General features: G+C 43.1%; 2 protein-coding genes across 8 annotated transcripts in view; one reads left to right on the top strand and one right to left on the bottom strand.

Moving 5' to 3' along the window:
- The window catches only part of ALS2 (alsin Rho guanine nucleotide exchange factor ALS2), a 216,680-nt gene that overhangs the window by 34,403 nt on the left and 163,045 nt on the right, over window positions 1-19,232 (bottom strand). For 3 of the 7 annotated variants that reach the window (XM_072041083.1, XM_072041084.1, XM_072041085.1), the window contains one exon: window positions 1,051-1,140. In XM_072041083.1, coding sequence (XP_071897184.1) covers window positions 1,051-1,070 — 20 coding nt within the window. In that variant the 5' untranslated portion in view covers window positions 1,071-1,140. The other 4 variants (XM_038181986.2, XM_038181991.2, XM_038181987.2 and 1 more) reach the window with 3 other exon arrangements.
- The window catches only part of CDK15 (cyclin dependent kinase 15), a 33,799-nt gene continuing 19,625 nt past the window's right edge, over window positions 5,059-19,232 (top strand). Inside the window, exons 1-7 of the mRNA XM_072040421.1 lie at window positions 5,059-5,530; window positions 5,647-5,777; window positions 6,409-6,488; window positions 10,743-10,837; window positions 11,593-11,655; window positions 13,782-13,905; window positions 14,472-14,592. Coding sequence (XP_071896522.1) covers window positions 5,384-5,530; window positions 5,647-5,777; window positions 6,409-6,488; window positions 10,743-10,837; window positions 11,593-11,655; window positions 13,782-13,905; window positions 14,472-14,592 — 761 coding nt within the window. The 5' untranslated portion in view covers window positions 5,059-5,383. The remainder of the gene's footprint in view (window positions 5,531-5,646; window positions 5,778-6,408; window positions 6,489-10,742; window positions 10,838-11,592; window positions 11,656-13,781; window positions 13,906-14,471; window positions 14,593-19,232) is intronic.

The following is a 19,232-nucleotide window of genomic DNA, read 5'->3' as shown; positions in this document are numbered from 1 at the left end:
AATAGGATTACCTCTTTATTTGGCAGCAGTCATTTATTACCTACATAAATCAGCTTTTGCAGCTTTACATATAGCTGAAGTTAAATATAAAAGGTAGTGAAAGAGCTTTGATGGAATAGCCGTGTTTGCCTATAAGAAAGGGCACAAAACAACAAATGCATTCCATTACTGAAGCAAAGCCAGAAAAAGCTACTCTGACAGGTCTCATTGTGTATAACACAGAAGTAGCACATTCAAAAGCCATAAGGCACTACTCATGCAGACTATTGATTTTTTTCAATTAAGTTTTGCTCATTGCAGTGCATAGGCTGAATACCTTCACATAACCTGGTGCTGAAATATTTAAAATGATAATAACTAGCAAAAGATGGAATTCTTGTTCTTTTTTTTTTCCTTGTGTGGAAAAAGAAGGTGACAGTCAAGAACTCATCTAAGATTCAGTGAAGTAATGTAATCCAAATAACATAGTATAAAGCTTTCATCAACATACTGTGCATTAAATTTAGCTTACAGCCTGATACTTTGGCTTTTATCCATTTAAAAACTCTTCAGAGACCAGTGTACACCAAGTATGCACATTTATATACCAAGCCTTATTACAAGATACCCATTTGCCAACCCAAACCACCAAACCCATCACGTCTCTTAACATAAAAAAAAAAAAAAAAAAGGAGCAAAAGAGTAGTCTGTTGCATGACTATTAATCCAAAAGCAAAATTCACACATACAGACAACAGGTATGATTTTACTATTCACCACAGAATGTTACTTTTATGTTTCCAGCCATGACTATTCATCTACACGTTTCAATAATCAACTGATAAAACAAGTTGTTGTTCTAATAAGTTGAGTGTTCCAGAAACACTGAAAGTCAAGCTAAACTAATCTTCTCTCCTTCAGCTTAAGTTGCAACTTATAAGTTATACTTATAAGTATATAACTTATACTCTTTATAAAGAGTATGTTGACACCACTTAATAGTTTTACAGGGTGATCATTAGCTGGCACACTGCTGGGAGCCTCTGTGGCTTCACCTAGCTGCTCACTCACCTTCTTTCCTGTGAGTCCATCTGTCAGTGGCAGCACTCCATTACCACCAAATCATTCCTCTTTCAAAAGGAACAATACAATCTCCACAAACTGTAAAACAAACAAACCAGCTATTTAACTGCAAATACAGTTAACCTTAAAAAACAAAAACACAACCCCACAAAACAAGAAGAAAAGCACTAGATCCCATGTGTAAAACCCACATGTAAAATCGCGATGCACTTCCACAATACAAGAATGGTTCAGTTCACTCACAGAGTTGGCAGACAGAAGCTAAACAGCCAGACTTGTCCTACCTACTCATCTCACAATAGGTCTATTGTAAGAACAGACTGAACAAAACCTAGTTCAGAGGCAGAAATTAACATCTCTAATTTTCAGGACACCCTCAAAAAGCAAAGCAGAATAAATTATCTAATTTCAGCTTAAGAACTCTATGCTCAAGTTAAATTTATAAATGGCAAATACATTTGTATGAGCAAATGGTTAAGAACTTAATTCATAGCCTTCATCCTGAATCAGATCACATACTGTATATAATATAGTACAGTTCTATTAAAGCCTATGCAGAAATCCACTTGAAGAATTCAAAACATTTCTTCAGAGTATCAATAAAGATAATACCACAGAAACCAGCATGAAGAAAACAAGCAGCGACTATTTATGCTTTTACTCTTTCAGATTTTGAATTTTGAAAGTTCACCCTCACACCTTTCCATCTTCATGAAGAATTTATCATCTTGTAAGAAAAGTGACACTACAGATGAATTACTAGATGAAGTATTAAAACTTTTAATAATATTGACATATATATGTGATGATATTTATTGAAATGAAGTAAGTTTCAGACAAATTCTTTAGACCATGTTGCTGTATTATAGTTGCTGTCTGATATCTACTGTAACAAAAATAGAAAACAAATGATTTAACACAATGGCCTTTTACAGCAACACATCTCCAAGAAAATATCCAGAATGCCTGAACCCCTTACAGAGAGGAAACACATGTAAAGTACATTCTGTCTTGATTGCAAGAGACACTATATGCAAAGCTGTAATCTGTATACAGACAAGTGTCGGTTCACACTTACAGATAATAATCATCAGGTCGATAAACGACTGAAATAATTCACACAAATTACAACACTTTCACTCAACTATTCTGAATAAAACAGTACCAAACAGACCTTTACAGACAAACGGCCACATCTCAAAGCAAAAGTTTTCAGTTTCCAAATACCGAAAGAGTGATTTGGGCTTCAGAATTGGCAAAGAATATATTTCAAAATAAAAGATTCCATGGAAATAATTATAATAAATCAAACTAATACAATAAAATAATATTATGCTAAATCATAGTGTTTTGTTGTTGTTTGTTTGTTTGTTTTTTTTAAGAGCAAAGTGCATAAGTCAGGCACTTTCTAGGAACAGGGTCCCATTTATCACCAGAAAGACACCACTTTCCAGGTATTTCTTCCCCTTCTTCCTCAAAGAAAAGGAAACAATTTTTAGAGCATTAACAGAGGAAGTCTTAGAAAGATAAACTGTTACGCAACACTTAAGTAAGAGAGGTGTCGATGAAGCACCAAAAGAGACAGAAACATTTCTAGAACTTGTGGTTTTGTGATGTGTTCCTGCGTGCAGTAGGTCCATGTGATTTATATATACAGAGTATATATATTTAAAGCCAATTCAAAAACACAGAGCTCCACAATTCATTTTATTGAAGATGCTGGCAATTCTCTGGGAGCAACTGTAGCTTCATATATAAGTACCCATCAATAAATCTGATGAAGAGATGGGAGCTTTGATAAGGTTGGAGTATCAACATATCTGAGTATGAAATAAGTCCTAAAATCCTTGGCTTCAATAATTGAGTGATTTTTTTAAGGGCTTAAAGATGTTCTTTCCTTCTCGCGAGTGTGCACTGCACAAAACTTATTATATTACTTCTCAAAACTTCCAATTACAACAAAACAGAATTAAGACAGGCAACTGATTAGCTGTTTTGCAAGACCTTACTTCAAGGCCCCATTTGTGAAATGATTACAAGATTTGCAATGCAGGCGGACTGGAAGGGAAGAAAGCAGTATGATAGTGGCGATATGTTTTGTTTTCTTCATAAACAGCTCACAGTTAAGGTTGCATTACTAAGCATTTATGCATAACAGGGAAAACAACAGTTAAACGGTGTACTTTCCATTAACGATGCATTTCTAAGACATTTAAAAGTCATTATCAAGTTCAGCCTACGTTTTCATTCACTCCTAGTACATTAGAATATTATTGCCATTTCTCAGCTAACACAAAATAAGTCATTTTGTCACAGCTACAAACTAAGTCACTTTCTCCCAACTGAATCATTCAGTTTTCTTAGCTGACTTTCACCTAATAACACTTTTATATAAACTATATTGCAGCTTAACAAATACATTATTTCTTTTCCACTAAAATTATCTAAGCTTTTAAGTAATACCGTTTAACGTTCACATAAAAACAATCAGCTACTATACATTATTCTCTTGGTAGGAAAGATTGGTATGATACCTGCACTGCTCTGCCTACCCACTTACTTTCCACATTTTAATTTCAACACCACAAGAACGAAACTGCAAAGAGTTCCAAATAGAGCCAAATTATGAAACAGATTTGTGTTACAAACAGATGGTCACTACCGTGACGCTGATGTCATACTTTCCACTCGCAGAGCAGATTGCTAATTCAAATTCTCCAGAAATCAAACACTATCACATTATAACTACTGCTATGGCAGGGAACGGCCTGGCGTAAACATTACTCTGATTACTATGGGACCGTGTCCTTCACTGGACATTGACTGCTCAGGAGCAAGCACCATAGATATAAACGGAATCTCATATTCAAGGCTGAACAGAAACAACACGTACGCCCCTTGCTTTCCAAAATATAGTCATCACGTGCCCAATTACCCACTACAATTAATAGATAACTACAAATACTTTTACAACTTCCTGACACGTTTACTTCCTAAAAAACGTGTGTCCAAATATCTAAGTTCATTGCACCATACACAGCAGTAACTTACACTGACAGGACGGCCAAGTTTATTGTACAAAATTATCTGCACAGCTTCTGAACGCTGCTACCCCCAAGCTTCCTAGTTCACAGCTAAGTTGTCAATATTCATCTTTCCTGTATGTCTGCAGCCATTTCCGAGTGCTAACTGTGGTTTCTACATGACACGTTACCAACTCAAGAAGCCCTTCAGTTTTGGTCACCACCAACTAGGTACAATCGCTATTTTTAACACTGTGCGATTAAAATCTGCTCAGAGCAAAGCCAACCCAACTTACTGTTACAGGACAGCAATCGCCCCTTCAGATGAGGGCTCAGAGCTTTTTTAACGCCAGTTCCAGTGCGCGAGTGATGGCCTTAAAACGTTATCAGTAAAAAGTGAGGAAAAAAGAGCAACACAGAAAGCTCTTCGCACCAGCTTAAAATACCTCTGTTGGAAGACACCTGCTCCACCACCTCACTGATAAGACCCACCGAGCAGGCGGGAGGCTCACAGGTTATGAAGCAGCCCCCTTCCCTGCTCTCCCCCCTGCAGCTGCACCTTCCTCGCCCCGCACCTGCCCGGCCGCCTCCCCAGGGCGCTGCGGGGCCGGCCCTTGCTGTTTTCACCCAGTCACCGCGCAGGAACGGCCGCGGCCGCCTCCTCCCCGCGCCGCGCGGGGCCCTGCCAGCAGCCCGCCCGCCCCCCACACCTGTTCCCGCCGCCGGGCCGGGCCGCCCCGCGCTGAGGGACGAAGCCGCGGGCGGGTAACGGCGGCGCGGAGCCACTGCAGGGCGAGCAGCGCGCGACGCTTTGCTCCTTCCCGCCCCGGCGGGCGCCACGCGCAGCCGCCGCCACCTCTCCCGCCTCACTCACCCGGCACCGCGCTCGCTCCGCCCCGCCCCGCCGCCCGGCAGCTGACGGGCGCGGGGCGGGGCCTGAGGAGGGGCGGGGCTGGGGCGGGCCGCGCTGACGGGTCCCCGGCGGGGACAGAAGTGGCCGCGGGGCGGCCCCGGGAGCTGCGAGGCGCGGCCCCTCAGCGCGAAGCGTTGGGGCTTGCTGCTGAGGAGACAGCACCGAGCCTGGCAGCTTCGGGTTGTGGAGCTGCTGGAAGAGAGTAACAAATAAAAAAAATAAAAACAAATAGCCAGAGATACAGAGATAACTGAGATACGTCAGTGATGGGGAGGGAGATGGAAATGAAGTGCTCCAAGCCAGGGCAGTCAAGGAGAAAGGAAAGAACCACATCAATAAACAGTCCGCTAGAGAGAGGGTTTGCCTTCTTTTCCTGTGCCAGCTGATGGATATAACCACAGCAACCCTTCCTGTGCCCTCACTGCAGCCGCAGCATTTCCACACTCTCCAGAGTCGAATATGCAGGATGTGGAGGGCCGGGGGTTGTGCTGGTCCTTTCCAAGAGGAGGACGTTGTGGACAGGTTCCAATGGGTGAGTGTGCGACATCCCCAAAGAAAGACAGAAAGTATTTCATCCTATCATTATTCCAACCATGAATAGGCAATTGATTGCTCAATGACATGTCAGTAGCTTCTTGTTCTGCGCAGCAATCTGAAATACGTGCCACTTTCTTCATGAAGCAGAGACAAGGCATTACGTTTGGAGCTGCCACATCCTATGTGCATCTGGAGGAGCTGTGTGAAGGATCCAGTGCAACTGTTTGCAAGGGGATCAGCAGGTGAGCAAGGGCCACCAGTGGCACTATTCCATTCCCCCTGCTTACCAGTTATGGGAATCATAAGAATGAGCTCGAAGCTGAGCAATTCAGAGTACTTGTAGGAAAATACAGGCAAATCAAATGTCTGGCTTTGCCTTTCACCACGATATTTGCAAAGCCCCATCCAACTTTTTTCAGGGAATTCCTCCACTTGAGCAGTGGAGGCTCCACCAGGGCACTTTGCTGCACGGCCATGTGCCAGGGGACTGTTTGCCTGCACCTGAGACAGAGCGAAGGTTTTCCTTGGAATGAGGGATTCCTGCATGATGGAAAAAATGGGGCAAGGGCAAGTTGCCATTACATGGGAGCAGAGAAGCTGAGACAGGGCAGAGTGGGAACACTGACCAAAGCCACACTCCAGCAATAGCTGGTCAGCAGAATGGTGCTGCTCCAGCCATGTGGGCTGGTCCCATTCTGCTGCTGAAGAAGACAAAAGGAGGGGGTTGCAATGCTTTTCTAAGCTTGGCCTCGGTGGGAAGTGAGCCCTAAAAATTTTGCTCAGGTGAATGTGGAGCACCCTGGGAGGTCATTAATACTGTCATCATGCCAAACACTGAGGTGCTTTGTGTGACCTTTCACTCTGACCTGACAGGATCAATGGCCAGTTGGTGGCACTCAAAGTTATCAGGCTGCAAGCAGAGGAGGGAGTGCCCTTTACGGCCATTCGGGAAGGTAAGAAATCAAGATCCTTGTCAAACACACCAGGGGCGAGCAAGACCCTTTATGGCTGTGTAGGACAGAGAAGCCTCCCCTCCTTGTCCATATTTCAGGCAATAAAAATAAATATAGAAATGACACCAATGCTGACATTTGTCAAATGTGCTCTCCAGAGTTGTCCCTGGGTGCTGCAGCACTGACGGTGCTGGGGACAGGCTACACCTTTATTAATACACTGCCCTGAGCAGGGCTGGACTCACCCGCCTTCTGTTCTGTCACACACTTCGCCTCCCTGGCATTAACCTTGCCACGTGCTGTGCTCACCCTGTGTGCTTGTATAGATGTAACTGCACTCAAGTCACACTTGTTCACTGCAGTGAGTTCCTGAACAGTTCCAGTGCTCAAAGGCTGGTGAATCTGGATGCAAGAAATCCCTGGAGGGACTGGAGGAAGTCATTATCATGCAATGCATAACCCCCACCCCAGACTACATGATTGAAAAAAGAGGAATGGGCATTGTCCCATTAGCCACAGGGGCAGCAGACGGTTTTTCCTATGCTTGCCCTGGCCCCTACCTCAGCCCTTCTGCCAGAGTTGCCTACTGACAGAAATGTTCATTGCGTATCAACAAGGAGTCCATAGGGCACTCAGCCGAGTAAATAATTTCTAAAAATCCCTTTTTGCTGTGTCAGTGTTCAATATTGAAACAGGCTCAGATTCATTCTGCTCAGCTCTGAACACCTAACTGCAACACATGCAAAGTGTTAGTGTGGAGAGGCAGGGATGCGCAGACTGTGGGCAGAGATGTGAATTGTCCTCCTTTCAGTCAGCACAGAGCCAGCACAGAGCCACAGTTACTGTCCTCACAACTTAGAGGCCTGAAGTGTGAAGCCTGAAGTGAACTAGATTAAATCCAGATGCAGCTACACTGCTATTATCTTTACAACTGCAAAGCAAAGCAGGCACTTCCACAAGCTAGGTCCCCTAGGAACTAACACAGCACAGCAGTTTTTGCACTGGGCAGCCATAGACTAGAAGTCTCTGCTTGGTGTTAGCAAAACATAGCTGATACCTGGACATCACACATCCCAGCTTAAAGATAAACACTTTCAGTAAAACCAAGGCTTACGAACATTTACTGTTTCAGCCTGGTGAGAAATGCTTTCTATTGGTCACCTTCAGAGAGCACTGGGCAAAGTGCAGCTTTCTCAATTTCTTTAAGAAATGTTTTGTTTTTTTTTTTAAAGTGCCTGATTTTGGTCAAATGTATTTATGTGTCCCTACAGACACAAGTTCACAAACTGCCTGCTTGATTAAGGCTTCTATTTTCATCTGTGCTACAATCCCAAGAGGACCATAATCCAGTTTCTTTCTTACACAGAAATATGCAACCTTTGAGCCACTCTGCTGTCTGGTATTAGTGAGAGCTTTAAATGCAGGAGGCCACGCATGTTTAGTTCTCTACTTCTTACTGCAGTTCAAAAATAGGGTAGATTTTGTCACCGAGATGGAGTGTCAGAGGACAGATGTGCCAGCATTCAGAGCAGCCCTAGCACAGAGGGGCTCTGACACCAGTCAACTCCATGTGAAACTCAGAAAAAACAGATGTCAGTGGACCCTGTCCAGGTTTATACCAATGAAATCAAGATAAGAAAGTTTACAAAGTCCTTAGTCCAATTCTGAGTGAAAGCAGAGAGGTAGCTGAATGTCTCTTTACAGAATGGCTTGTGCTACAGTTTCCCATACACTCATTTCCTCTGGTGGTTTTGCTCTGAATTTACACTTGCAGCCCACCAGTGAAATAAGCCTTAAAAGCTTTATCTACACAGAAGTAACGATGCTCTAAAGATCAGCACCCCTTTAGCATGCTCTGCTGGACAGACTGAGAACCTTAACTTCATTCGTTATAGGAGAAAACAAGGGTGATCCCTTGAAGGGTCTACTTTAAATAGATCTTTTGTGTACTACTGAGCTTTGCAGCATCTGACACCTCAAATTTACAATGTAAGTCAGTAGTGCAAACAAAGCACAAGATTTATTCATGTGGAGCATTCTCCGCTACCCTGGAGGAATGGCGCGCCACTGACAAAGAGCCGCTTCACCCCAGGAAGCCCCACAGAGCCAAAATGCGTTTAAAGCTCAGTTCTAGCTGTAGCACCTGACACCCCAGCAGGGGGTTGTAGAAGCAACCAAGTGAGGAGAAGTTCCCAGGGGCCTGATTCAGGCACGGGGCTGAATTCTCCATTTTTCTGTGGATCCTCTGTACTGTTCCTCTGGAGCAACAGCTCAGTCTGGTCATAAGGGATTTTCAACGTACCACAGAGGCAGGTTAGCAGTCCCTTTCCATGGCAGATAGGCTCTGTGATACAGCCAGAGTATCTTTATTGTGTTCATATGCAATTAGATGCCATGGAAATATGCAGAGGTGCATATTTAAGATTCATACTGCAGTGCCCCGGAGAAATATTAGCGGTAGCTGAATGGACTAGTGGCAGTACCAGCAGCGGTTTAGCTGCAGCAGCACAGAGCTGTGTGCAAGAGCTAATTTACATTCTGTGCTGTTTCCAGTGCTCGTGCTGAATCAGGAATCCCATACTGCTCAGCAATTTCCGAACTGATATATACACTTAGGCCACAGTTGGTTAATACACTAAACCTGGCCATAAGGCTTTTAGAACCAGATGAAATCATTATGGTCACAAGATGCAAAGTGCTAATCCAGTGTAAATTTGCTTTGCCAGCATGAAACCCTTCGAATATTGTTTGCAGAGTGCTTGAAAAACAAAAAGCAGCTTTCATTCAGGACAAAAAGGCATTTGCCCTCCCACTGCCAACCCCAAATCTGTATTGTGCACTTTGGCTAATTCAGCAGAAATGAGGTTGCCGGCCCATGCCTTATGTGGAAAAATGAGTACCACTGTGTGGTCTGACAGTACCTCAAACTGGTTTTAATCAGCAAGGAAGGGTGAGCCTGGAGCAGCTCTCAGGCTTTGCTGATAGATGGTTAGGCCAATAGGCAAAACCTGGCAAAGCTGTGTAAATACCAACAAGTTACTGGTTAGTCAGTGACTTCGTCTCTGTTCTTTGAGTTTGAAACTGGAGAAATGTGTACTTGCACACTGCTGGCAGTGTGCACTTGCAGCCCAGAAAGCCAACTGTATCCTGGGCTGCATCAAAAGCAGCGTGGCCAGCAGGTCTAGGGAGGGGATTCTCCCCCTCTGCTCTGCTCTTCTAAGTCCCCCCCTGGAGCCACGTGTTCAGCTCTGGGGCCCCCAGCACAAGAAGGACACAGACCTATTACAGCAGGTCCAGAAGAGGGCCACAAAGATGATCAGAGGGCTGGAGCACCTCTCCCATGAAGACAGGCTGAGAGAGCTGGGGATGTTCAGCCCTAATAGAAGAAAAGGCTCTGAGCGGCCTTCAAATAAAGGGGGCCTACAGGAAAGCTGGGGAGGGACTCTTTGTCAGGGGGTGTAGTGACAGGACAAAGGGTAATGGCTTTAAAGTAAAAGAGGGTAAATTTAGATTAGATATTAGGAAGAAACTCTTTACTATGAGGGTGGTGAGGCACTGGAACAGGTTGCCCAGAGGTGTTGTGGATGCCCCATCCCTGGAGGTGTTCAAGGCCAGGCTGGATGGGGCTTTGGGCAGCCTGGGCTGGTGGGCAGTGTCCGTGCCCATGGCAGGGGGTTGGAATTTGATGATCTTTAAGGTCCCTTCCAACCCAAACCAGTTTATGATTCTATGAAAGTGACTGATATGTTTTCTCAAAGCACAGACCTAAATTCAGCCTAGTATCTACAGGGACTTCTTTGGGCAGATTTCTGCACAAAAAGCTAGAAGCTGGTGGAAACCTACCTTTCCCCAGACTAAGGGCCTTGCTAAGGACGCAGGTCAGAAGATGGATGGCAGAAGGAAGGCGAAGCTCAGTGGTGGTGGCCCTGGGCTGCTGCATTCTGGCACTTGGATTTCTCAGCCCCTGCCTCTCAGCATTTGCCTTGAAGAAATGGTTTCTCCGCAGCTGAGAAGGTGACAGCTGAGGACAGCTATTTCTGAGAGTCAAGATCACACTTCTGAGGGTGGGATGTGTTCCTGCCAAGCCCAGAGCACTAATTTTTGCTTCTCTAAGAAGCTCTTCCAGAACCAGTATCTGCCACCTCACAGAAGTTTGGAATATTTACCCTAAGTTTTTATTTTCTGCTCCATGTACTGTCTCCTTCCACTACTAGCAGCAGTGGTGACGCCGATCTTCCTTTTGTGTTTCCCCAGCTTCTCTTCTCAAGCATTTGAAACATGCCAACATTGTACTGCTTCATGACATTTTCCAGGCCAAGGAGACACTAACATTCGTTCTTGAGTACATGGTGAGTTTCTCTTTTCTAGCTTCCTGTGAAGCTAGTAATGGGAAGTACAGGGAAGAGACCAGTGGCTGCATCATGAACTTGCTGCATTGTGAGACAGCTACAAAGCAACAAATTGCAATCGTTTAATGCAATGACTGATTTTCCTTCTTAATCTCTTACTTTCCAGCCATGTAACTTCATTCTTTTCTTTCTGTGTATGCAACAACTGTATGCAAAGATGAATCCACATCTTGTCTCTACTAGTGTCACAGAAACAATTTACCTCCATTTACAAAGCAAAGACAGGGAATAATGATACTAGCTCACATCCCATCAGCATCAAATTTGGCACTGACCCCATGTGGCTCACCAGGACCAAGCTGCACGATTCTCTCATGGGCAAGATGCCACTAAACGAGCATGATCCTTGCTACTTTTGTTGGTTTTGCTAATAGCTATCAACCAAATTATAAGGAAAAGACAGGGGATATGCCTTCTTCTTACTGCAGCTTTATGATTAATTCTGGCACAAGTATGAACTCTGTTAACTATCAGCTTCAGGTCATAAACTGCTACAGTGAGATAACAGGTCAGCCAGCTCCCTGGCATGACCCAGCACTTAGGCACATCCTTGTGTACTGCATCTGATCAGATCTTCACCAAGGTGATACATATCCTTGGAGCGGTTGTGTATTTTTTCCACTTACAAAAGAGGAGCTTTTGGTAAAAGTATGTTACGCTTACAGCTCTGCCTCAATTTATCTGTTTTTATTTAGCACACAGATCTGGCACAGTACATGGCCCAGCATCCTGGAGGACTTCATCCTTGGAATGTTATGGTGAGTTCCTTAAAAGATGAGTAACCCTTAAAGCATAAGGAAGTATGCTATTTTCCACTATACATGATCACTGCAAATTGCTGCAGTGCTTAAAACATTTTTAAGCTCTTACTAATATCTATTTGATCCATACATGACAAACACTTTGGAGAGAAGTTGCCTTTGATAAAGAGGTAACAGACTACCTCTCAGTCTCTAAAGACTTTTTTCAGTTAGTCTCTCGTCCCTGAATTTGCAAGAGCACATTCAGCTTTTGTGGACAATTACATCTTGTGACAAGCAAATTTGTCTCTACAAAATTTTGTATCCTCTTATCATTAGAATACATTATTAATCTCCCTAATTAAAAGCTCTTAAATCTCAATCTCTCTTCATATGAAACTATCTTTCTATTTACAGTCATTTAAATCTCTTTTGTTTCTGCTACAGCTTTTTGGGATAGGTTGACTAGAACTGAGCATGGCTGAAGACATACCATTACTTGGTAGACTGATGTTATAATAGTCTCTGACTCTCCTTTGTACACATCTTCACATTTAATTAACTTTCAGGATTTTTGCTGCATACTGACTTACAGTTTCAATGCAGATGTCCTCAGTGAATGCCTGGGTCCTTTTTCTGAGTAGCTTCAGTTAATTTATCTTACAGCTGTCAACAATAACTTTGTACCTTATCAAACTGCCTATTCATCTGGCTTTGTCAGATCTCTCTGAAGTTTTTCACTGTCACTTCTTATCTTGGCTAATCTAAATACTTCTGTCATCTTCAAATGTTGCCACCTTGTTCACATCTTTTTGCAGATAGTTGTTAAGCAACACCAATTCTAATGAAGTTTCTCGGGGCCCCAGATTTTAAACATCCTTAAAGCTCAGATATGTCCAAGATGCAGCGTCGTAGTTTTGGCACGTATCTCAAGGACTCTGCTACCAGGCGGGCTTGTAAAGCACATGGAGTGCATGGCTATAACATGTACTCACTGGCACTTGTGTGAGTAAACACTAGCCAGCTGCACTGCTTTCCTGTCTCAAACCTTCACTGTCAGCAGCAATCAGACAGAAAAAATGATTTACCATTCCTTTGGGGGGGCGGGTCATCTAGATTGCTTCATTTTTGCTTGGCCGATGTTTGCTTTTTATTCTCTGATTCCTATCAAATATGATGCAAGTATGCAGAATATTACAGGGACACTTTTCTGGTACAAAAATGACCTATGGGTGTCACTGTTTTTCCTCCTCTTCAAGTTAAGTTTCTGGTGAAAAATATCTTTTCTCTGGTAAAGTCTATTTACTTCTGCTGTCTTTTGTTTTCTAACCACTATGCAATTTCATACTTTGTTTCTGCCCAACTTATTCTACTGAAGGCTTATTTATGGTGTCATAATGGTAGGAGCTAGACATTTTTTTCTTGCTTTCTTTTTTGCTTGTTTTTCTGCTTTCCTGCCTGCTTCATTCATTCATCAGATCCTATCTGCTCTATGTGTTAGAATCATAGAACCATAGAACAGTTTGGGTTGGAAGGAATCTTAAAGGTCATCTAATTCCAACCCCCCTTCCATGGGCAGGGAAATGTTCAAATCATATCCTTGTGTCTTCTCCCAGCTTGAGGATAACAGCTCACATTTGTCAAACGAGTCAGTTCACTGGTCCAAGCTCACAGTGGGGAGAGGCAGTGCTGGTGTGAGCAGTGGCCCCAGAACTCCCTCTGCTGGTGTTAATCAGCTCAACTGGGCAAAACTTCCAACTCCTTAACCCTTCATTCTACTTAGCTTTACATCTTTATCAACACTGAAGTCAGAATATCTTCTGTTCTGAAAGATGGGTCTGTGTTTCAGCAAGCTGTGTTTCCTCCTGCAGTCAACAATCCTACATTTCCAAAAGATGCACTTAGGAAATGTGCTGTCCTCATGAACTGTCCTCATAGACAAATATTCCATCCCAAAAGCCTGAGGGCAGTCGTATCCCACCACTGTTTTCTACTTCTCAGCCAACACTACCCATTTGGGGGATTTTTACTGTTTTCTCAATTGTTTTGTCTCTGCCTTGTTCTAGGGCTTCTCCTGAAGTTCATAATTAATGTATCACAGCACTCACACAAAATCATTTCATTTTTTTGTTGGCTTTTTCTAGCTGTTCATGTTCCAGCTTTTGCGAGGCCTGGCATACATCCACCAACAACACATTCTTCACCGTGATCTGAAACCCCAGAACTTGCTCATCAGCTGCCTCGGTGAGCTCAAATTAGCTGACTTTGGTGAGTCACAGTTTGGATACTGCTAATATATCTGCTCAGACTGAAGCTTTAGCGTGCATATAGATTTGTATCCACAGCCAATTAAGGCACAGAAGCATAACCTCTTACTGAACTTCAAGAAAGTATTTCTGTGGTCAGTCCAGCCTTTCTTGCCTTTGCACCGATGGGTTCAGGAAGTAGCCTCATGTAAGTCAGAGCAATTACTGCCACATAAAACTGGTTCAAGAGAACTGAGAATCAACCCCTCTCTGTTAAGAAAATAATGTGACATGTTAAGTCCACAACAGTGTGCTGAACAAAAAGGTTTTCTTGGCATCGCTTTGGGATGGCTGCTTCAGGCACAAGTGGTAAAGCCCTGCAAAACAGTGTAATGCTTGATCTGACGTGCCCCAGAGGTTTATTTGAGACGCTTTTTTCTTTATTGTTTGTAAGTTGCGTTGGGGTTGCCTGTGTTTAATGGACCAATAGAAAAATAATGTTCTGTTTCCAATTATTATTATTATTTATGTGTTGTACAGGTGGAAAGACTGTACTGTCACAGCACTCAATATTTTTTATTTTGGCAGGCCTTGCTTGTGCCAAGTTCATCCCCAGTCAGACATACTCCTCTGAAGTGGTGACACTCCGGTACCGTCCTCCTGAAGTTTTGCTTGGAGCTACAGATTACTCTTCTGATCTAGATATCTGGTACTGACCAATGCCAAAGCATCTGGGGTCTCTTGGGAAAAATCATCTTTTTCTGAATTAAATGAAATCAACCAAATTAGAGTAGATACAGTTGTAAGCAGAGGAATTAACACTTGCTAGCAGAAAATGTATGAGCAGTGGGGAGTTTTGTACTGTGGGATTCACAGGTGTTTTTGGGAATGATGTTGCTACATATCAGCTGTGATGTGATATGTATCTCATCTGATAATATTTATGAGGTGTGTACATCTCATTTGGTGACATTTATGGAGCACTTTCAGGTCTTGCAACATAGCATGTTTCCTTAAAGCACTTATTGTTTTGGATATATGTGGTTGGCTGACTCAGTAGTAGCTCTCTACAGCTATAGCTTTGTGAAGAAATGATGGATGCAATCCCAACTACACCAATGATGACTTTGGCCTTAGTTAAATTGTTAAAGGCTTTTGTTAAAGATGGCATTAAAGGGATTCTGAATAGGTCTGGAGATAGAAAGGTGTCTGAGATTATAATTACTTCCATGGTACTTTTTCTTCTCTAAGAACATCTCAGGTGCACTCTGCATTTCATGCAGAAGAAGGCCTGTTTTCAGTTAAAACTTCTTGCCTTATGAACTCTATCACAAAATCTTAAAATGTCTGGGAATCGTAGGATGCAATCTGCACAATGGCACAGCTGAACGGGGCAGGGGGCACTGACAGCAGGTAAAAAGCAGGACAGGCTGAGGGTTTCACAGAGCTCTCACCACTCTTTTTGGGCTGGTGTGGATGTGCAGCTGGGTCATAGGGTTCACCTGTTTTCTGGCTCACTTCTTCACCAATCTGAGCCCACTCCCAGCAATACAGTCCTGACTTACTCATGGACAGCATGAATTTCATGAGGGCAGAGCAGAGCATCTGTATTCCCAGCAATTTTACATCTGTAGATAGTTCTGCTGTTTTACGCTTTCTTCAGACCAGTTAATTCTCTGCCTGTGCCTTGCACACCAGGACTTTTATTAACTGCTATGCAGAGTCAAAGGCTGTGAAAGGGTGGGAATGCAGCAGGCTTAAGTATGTCTAAGAAGAGGGTTTGGTAAGTTTACAAACAGCAAAGCTCCAGGTCTTCCAACAAGTATTTCCTGCCAGAGATCTGTGACTTATCGGACACTGTGATGGCCTAGGTCTGTAGGCCAGTTCAGGGAAACAGGGGATTTTAGTTTGTTCACTTCCCTAGGGCTGATGTTAATATAATTGCTTAGGAGGAAAACCTTGCTAAATTCTAATGGTTTCCAGCTGCTAAGCCAGTCTAAACAGTCCTGTCATCTCCCTTGCACTAGTTGCTACCTCTACCCTCCAGACAGTCTCTCAGGAACGTCTGCTCTGTTTGAGGAAGATGTCTGCCTAACAGATTGGAGAGTTATGCCTTAGGTAGATGCTGGTAGTAACCTGGATTTTTTTCCTTGAAAGCTGAGCCCTGTTCAAAGCCCCGGCTGTACAGATAAAACCCAGCATTTCTGCCTGTGCAAAACCAGCAACCCCACTACAGAACCCTGCCCTGGTGTGTAGTGAATAGCAACAGAGGGCTGGTGTACAAAGATCCCATCCAGCACTCTGACCAGCTCAAACAGCACAGTACTCTCAGTCCCACTGAACTACATTCACACTATAGGCACCTTTGTTATAACGCCTCCTTATAATAACAACATTCAAAGTGTTTGCCCTACAGAAAGATATCATGCTGAGAGAATAGAGTACTTCAGTGAGCTCTATTCAGTAACTTCCTCTAACAAGAGTCATTTATTATCTTGATGTACACTGCATTTAACTTCAATTTTTGTCTATTAGGAAATAATGTGAATTCACACAGATGTTACTTGTCTGTTGGGAAGAAAGAAGAAAAAAAAACTATTTCTTTTGGATACTGCAATTTACATGAAGGCAGGTCAGAATGCCCTTGGTAATGGCATGAGGCAGTGGGTGTTAAAGCCTTGGTTTAAAGAAACCAATTATAACAAAATAAAACATTATGGCAATTCATGCATAGTGCGCTTGAGCAGCAATACTGTCAGTGGGAGGCACATGGGAAGTGAATGAGGCCTTGAATAGATGAAGAAAGAGATACAGAAGGAGACTCACCAGCTCTTGGACTAACTAGAAAAGCTGCTTTAATCTCTCTGTATCTTTTTATTCCCCCTCTTTCTCCCTCGCTATCTCTTCAAGACTTTAGAAGATTCAATTAAGGGATTTCAGGGAGACTAACAATGTTTCAGGGAGATTACGCTGCATATCAGGGAGATTTTTTTTTTCCTAAACACCAAAGGCTTTATGCATGTGCAGCGCTAGTTTTCAGAAGCTTCTAACATCACGAGTACCTGCAGTCATCACTTCTTCAGACAAGCTTTCCTTGTGTAGTATCTTCTATGAGAGACACAGGAATCTCCACAGGTAGAATCACTAGAATAAGAGTTCCTGTGCAGCCATTTAACACAGATCAGCCAGGACCATTACAGCCTTCTCCCCAGTCTAGTTCGCACTGCCCTGCTATGCCAAACTGGGAGACTTAGACCAGGGGCTCCAGTGTATAGAATTGTTCTGTAAGGAGCAAGAGGACAGATATACATCTGGCTAAATGTCAAATTGCTATCTTGCAATGCCAGAGAAACTGTGGAGAGGGATCTCTGGGATGCCACAGAGATACCTTAAATCTTAATACTGATGAAGGTGTTTCTCTGCTGTGCAATGCAGCACTGGAACATGAGGAATAAGTGCAGTGTCCAAACCTGCCCCAGGGATTGCAGGCTGATGTGACAGGGCTGTCTAAACCAGCCCTGTTTACGCTCACTGGAACTAAATATCCCTATAACCAGTTATACCTCTCCTCATACTTCAGCAGTCAGTGTCTTGCTTCACATGCATATCTGGCACATGCTGCAACATCATGTCTAGGCCCCTTCCTGAAAGACACTGTGAGGGACTACAGATGGTACCACTGTCTGTCGCTTTTTTCATGCTAGATGGTATCAAATCTGCTAAATTTAAGAAGAAAAAAAAAGAAAAAAAGAAAAAAAAAAAAAAAAAAACAACACTACTTCAGGAGGTACCACATCCCTGATCTTATTTGCACTGGTGTAACTACTGATCTCATCAGGGTTCTTCTGTCTGACACCACTGCAAGAGACACCAGCACTAGCACTGCACTTCTGTTTTCCTCTCTCAGTGTTGGGAACCAATCCATGAAGCTACACTAGTCTAAGGATACAGCAAGCGTGAGGAGATACATGTGACCACTGAACAGCCACAGAGCAGGGAGTGGAGGGCTCCTCTGGATTTCCTCCTCCTGACAGAATTTGCTGTTCGCCCACCTAACTTGTCTGCACAGAACAACGCACACCTTCCTCTGCCCCAACTCTTCCCTGGGCAGCTGTATGGGACTGACACACTTCAAAAAGCCTTACATCAGATAGTAAGGAGGAAGAGGGGAAAACAAAACACCAGTTCTGACCTAGGTCTAAATCTTTAGAAATATTTAAAAGTAAAGGGTTTTATTTTAATCATTTTTATTAAGAGAAGGATCATTATAATGCTGCCAGGGCACTACCTGTAAATCCCATATCTCAGATGGAAAGTTGAGGCCTCTACAGAAAGGGTAATACGATGACTAGCATCAAGGAGGCCTTGTTTTCAAAGTCCTACTTTAAAAGATAGAAAAAGCTACCTGAGAAACTAAGGTGGGTTCCCATACTTCAGTTGTTCCAGCTACTTCTGGCCTTTTTGTAAGAAAAAAAGCATATTTCAGCCTGGAAGCACACAAAGATATAAACAGTTATAATTGCCACTGACAAATCGATTCAGTATCAAGCAAGCATTAAAGGCAGCTGGTTAGCTGAGTCTCACTACAGGAAACAAAAAGTCCTTCCTTTCCAGCAGTTGTGGTTGCTCTGATAGTTTTGTCTTCATTAGAGACACTGAGGCTTAAAGGCATCCAGAGATAACTGGAATAAACTAGGAAAATAAAAGAGAGCTCTATCAGAAGGGAAATTGGTAACAACCCAAAAGTTGTTCCTCTCCTCAAACCAACAGCTTGCCCATTAGCAAAAAGACTGTTTTATTAGATTTGAATTTCTGAGCTATTTGCTCTTGGGTAATTATTAGCAAATTCGAGCTAAAATCTAGAAAAAATTATGAAAAAAAAAGGTGGGGGGGAGAAAAAACCTTCAATATTTCCATTTATTGCTCTGTCTGGATTTTATGCCTTCTCAGCAATAACGGAAGCCACAGCAGATCTGGTTTTCTGCCAGCCATGAATTCTGTTGGCTTAGACCTTTGCTTAAGAGCATTTTAGGTCATGAAGACCACACTTACAGAGCACTCATCATTAGAAGCTCTTTTCCTTAGTACTGTGTAAGCCTCTAGTCCCCAGGTCCTCAGGGTCTTAAATTCAATTTACAAAACAGCACAGACAGCGCTGTTCATCAGGAGGAACCTCTGCAAAAGATCTAGTGGTATTTCTCTCATCTGGGTGCTACAGTGAGTCCATACAAAGTTTCTGCTGTTGCCAGTCTAATGGTCATTTCTAGCTATGATATCAGAACCCAAACTCTGTGTAAAAGTCATGATCATTTGCTCCAAAAACATGTGGAGTTGATTCTCTTCTCAGTA

This window comes from Anas platyrhynchos, chromosome 7 (assembly GCF_047663525.1).
Source record: "Anas platyrhynchos isolate ZD024472 breed Pekin duck chromosome 7, IASCAAS_PekinDuck_T2T, whole genome shotgun sequence".
Lineage (NCBI taxonomy): Eukaryota > Metazoa > Chordata > Aves > Anseriformes > Anatidae > Anas > Anas platyrhynchos.
The sequence above is the reverse complement of the archived record's forward strand: the minus strand, read 5'-3'. Positions and strand labels throughout refer to the sequence as shown.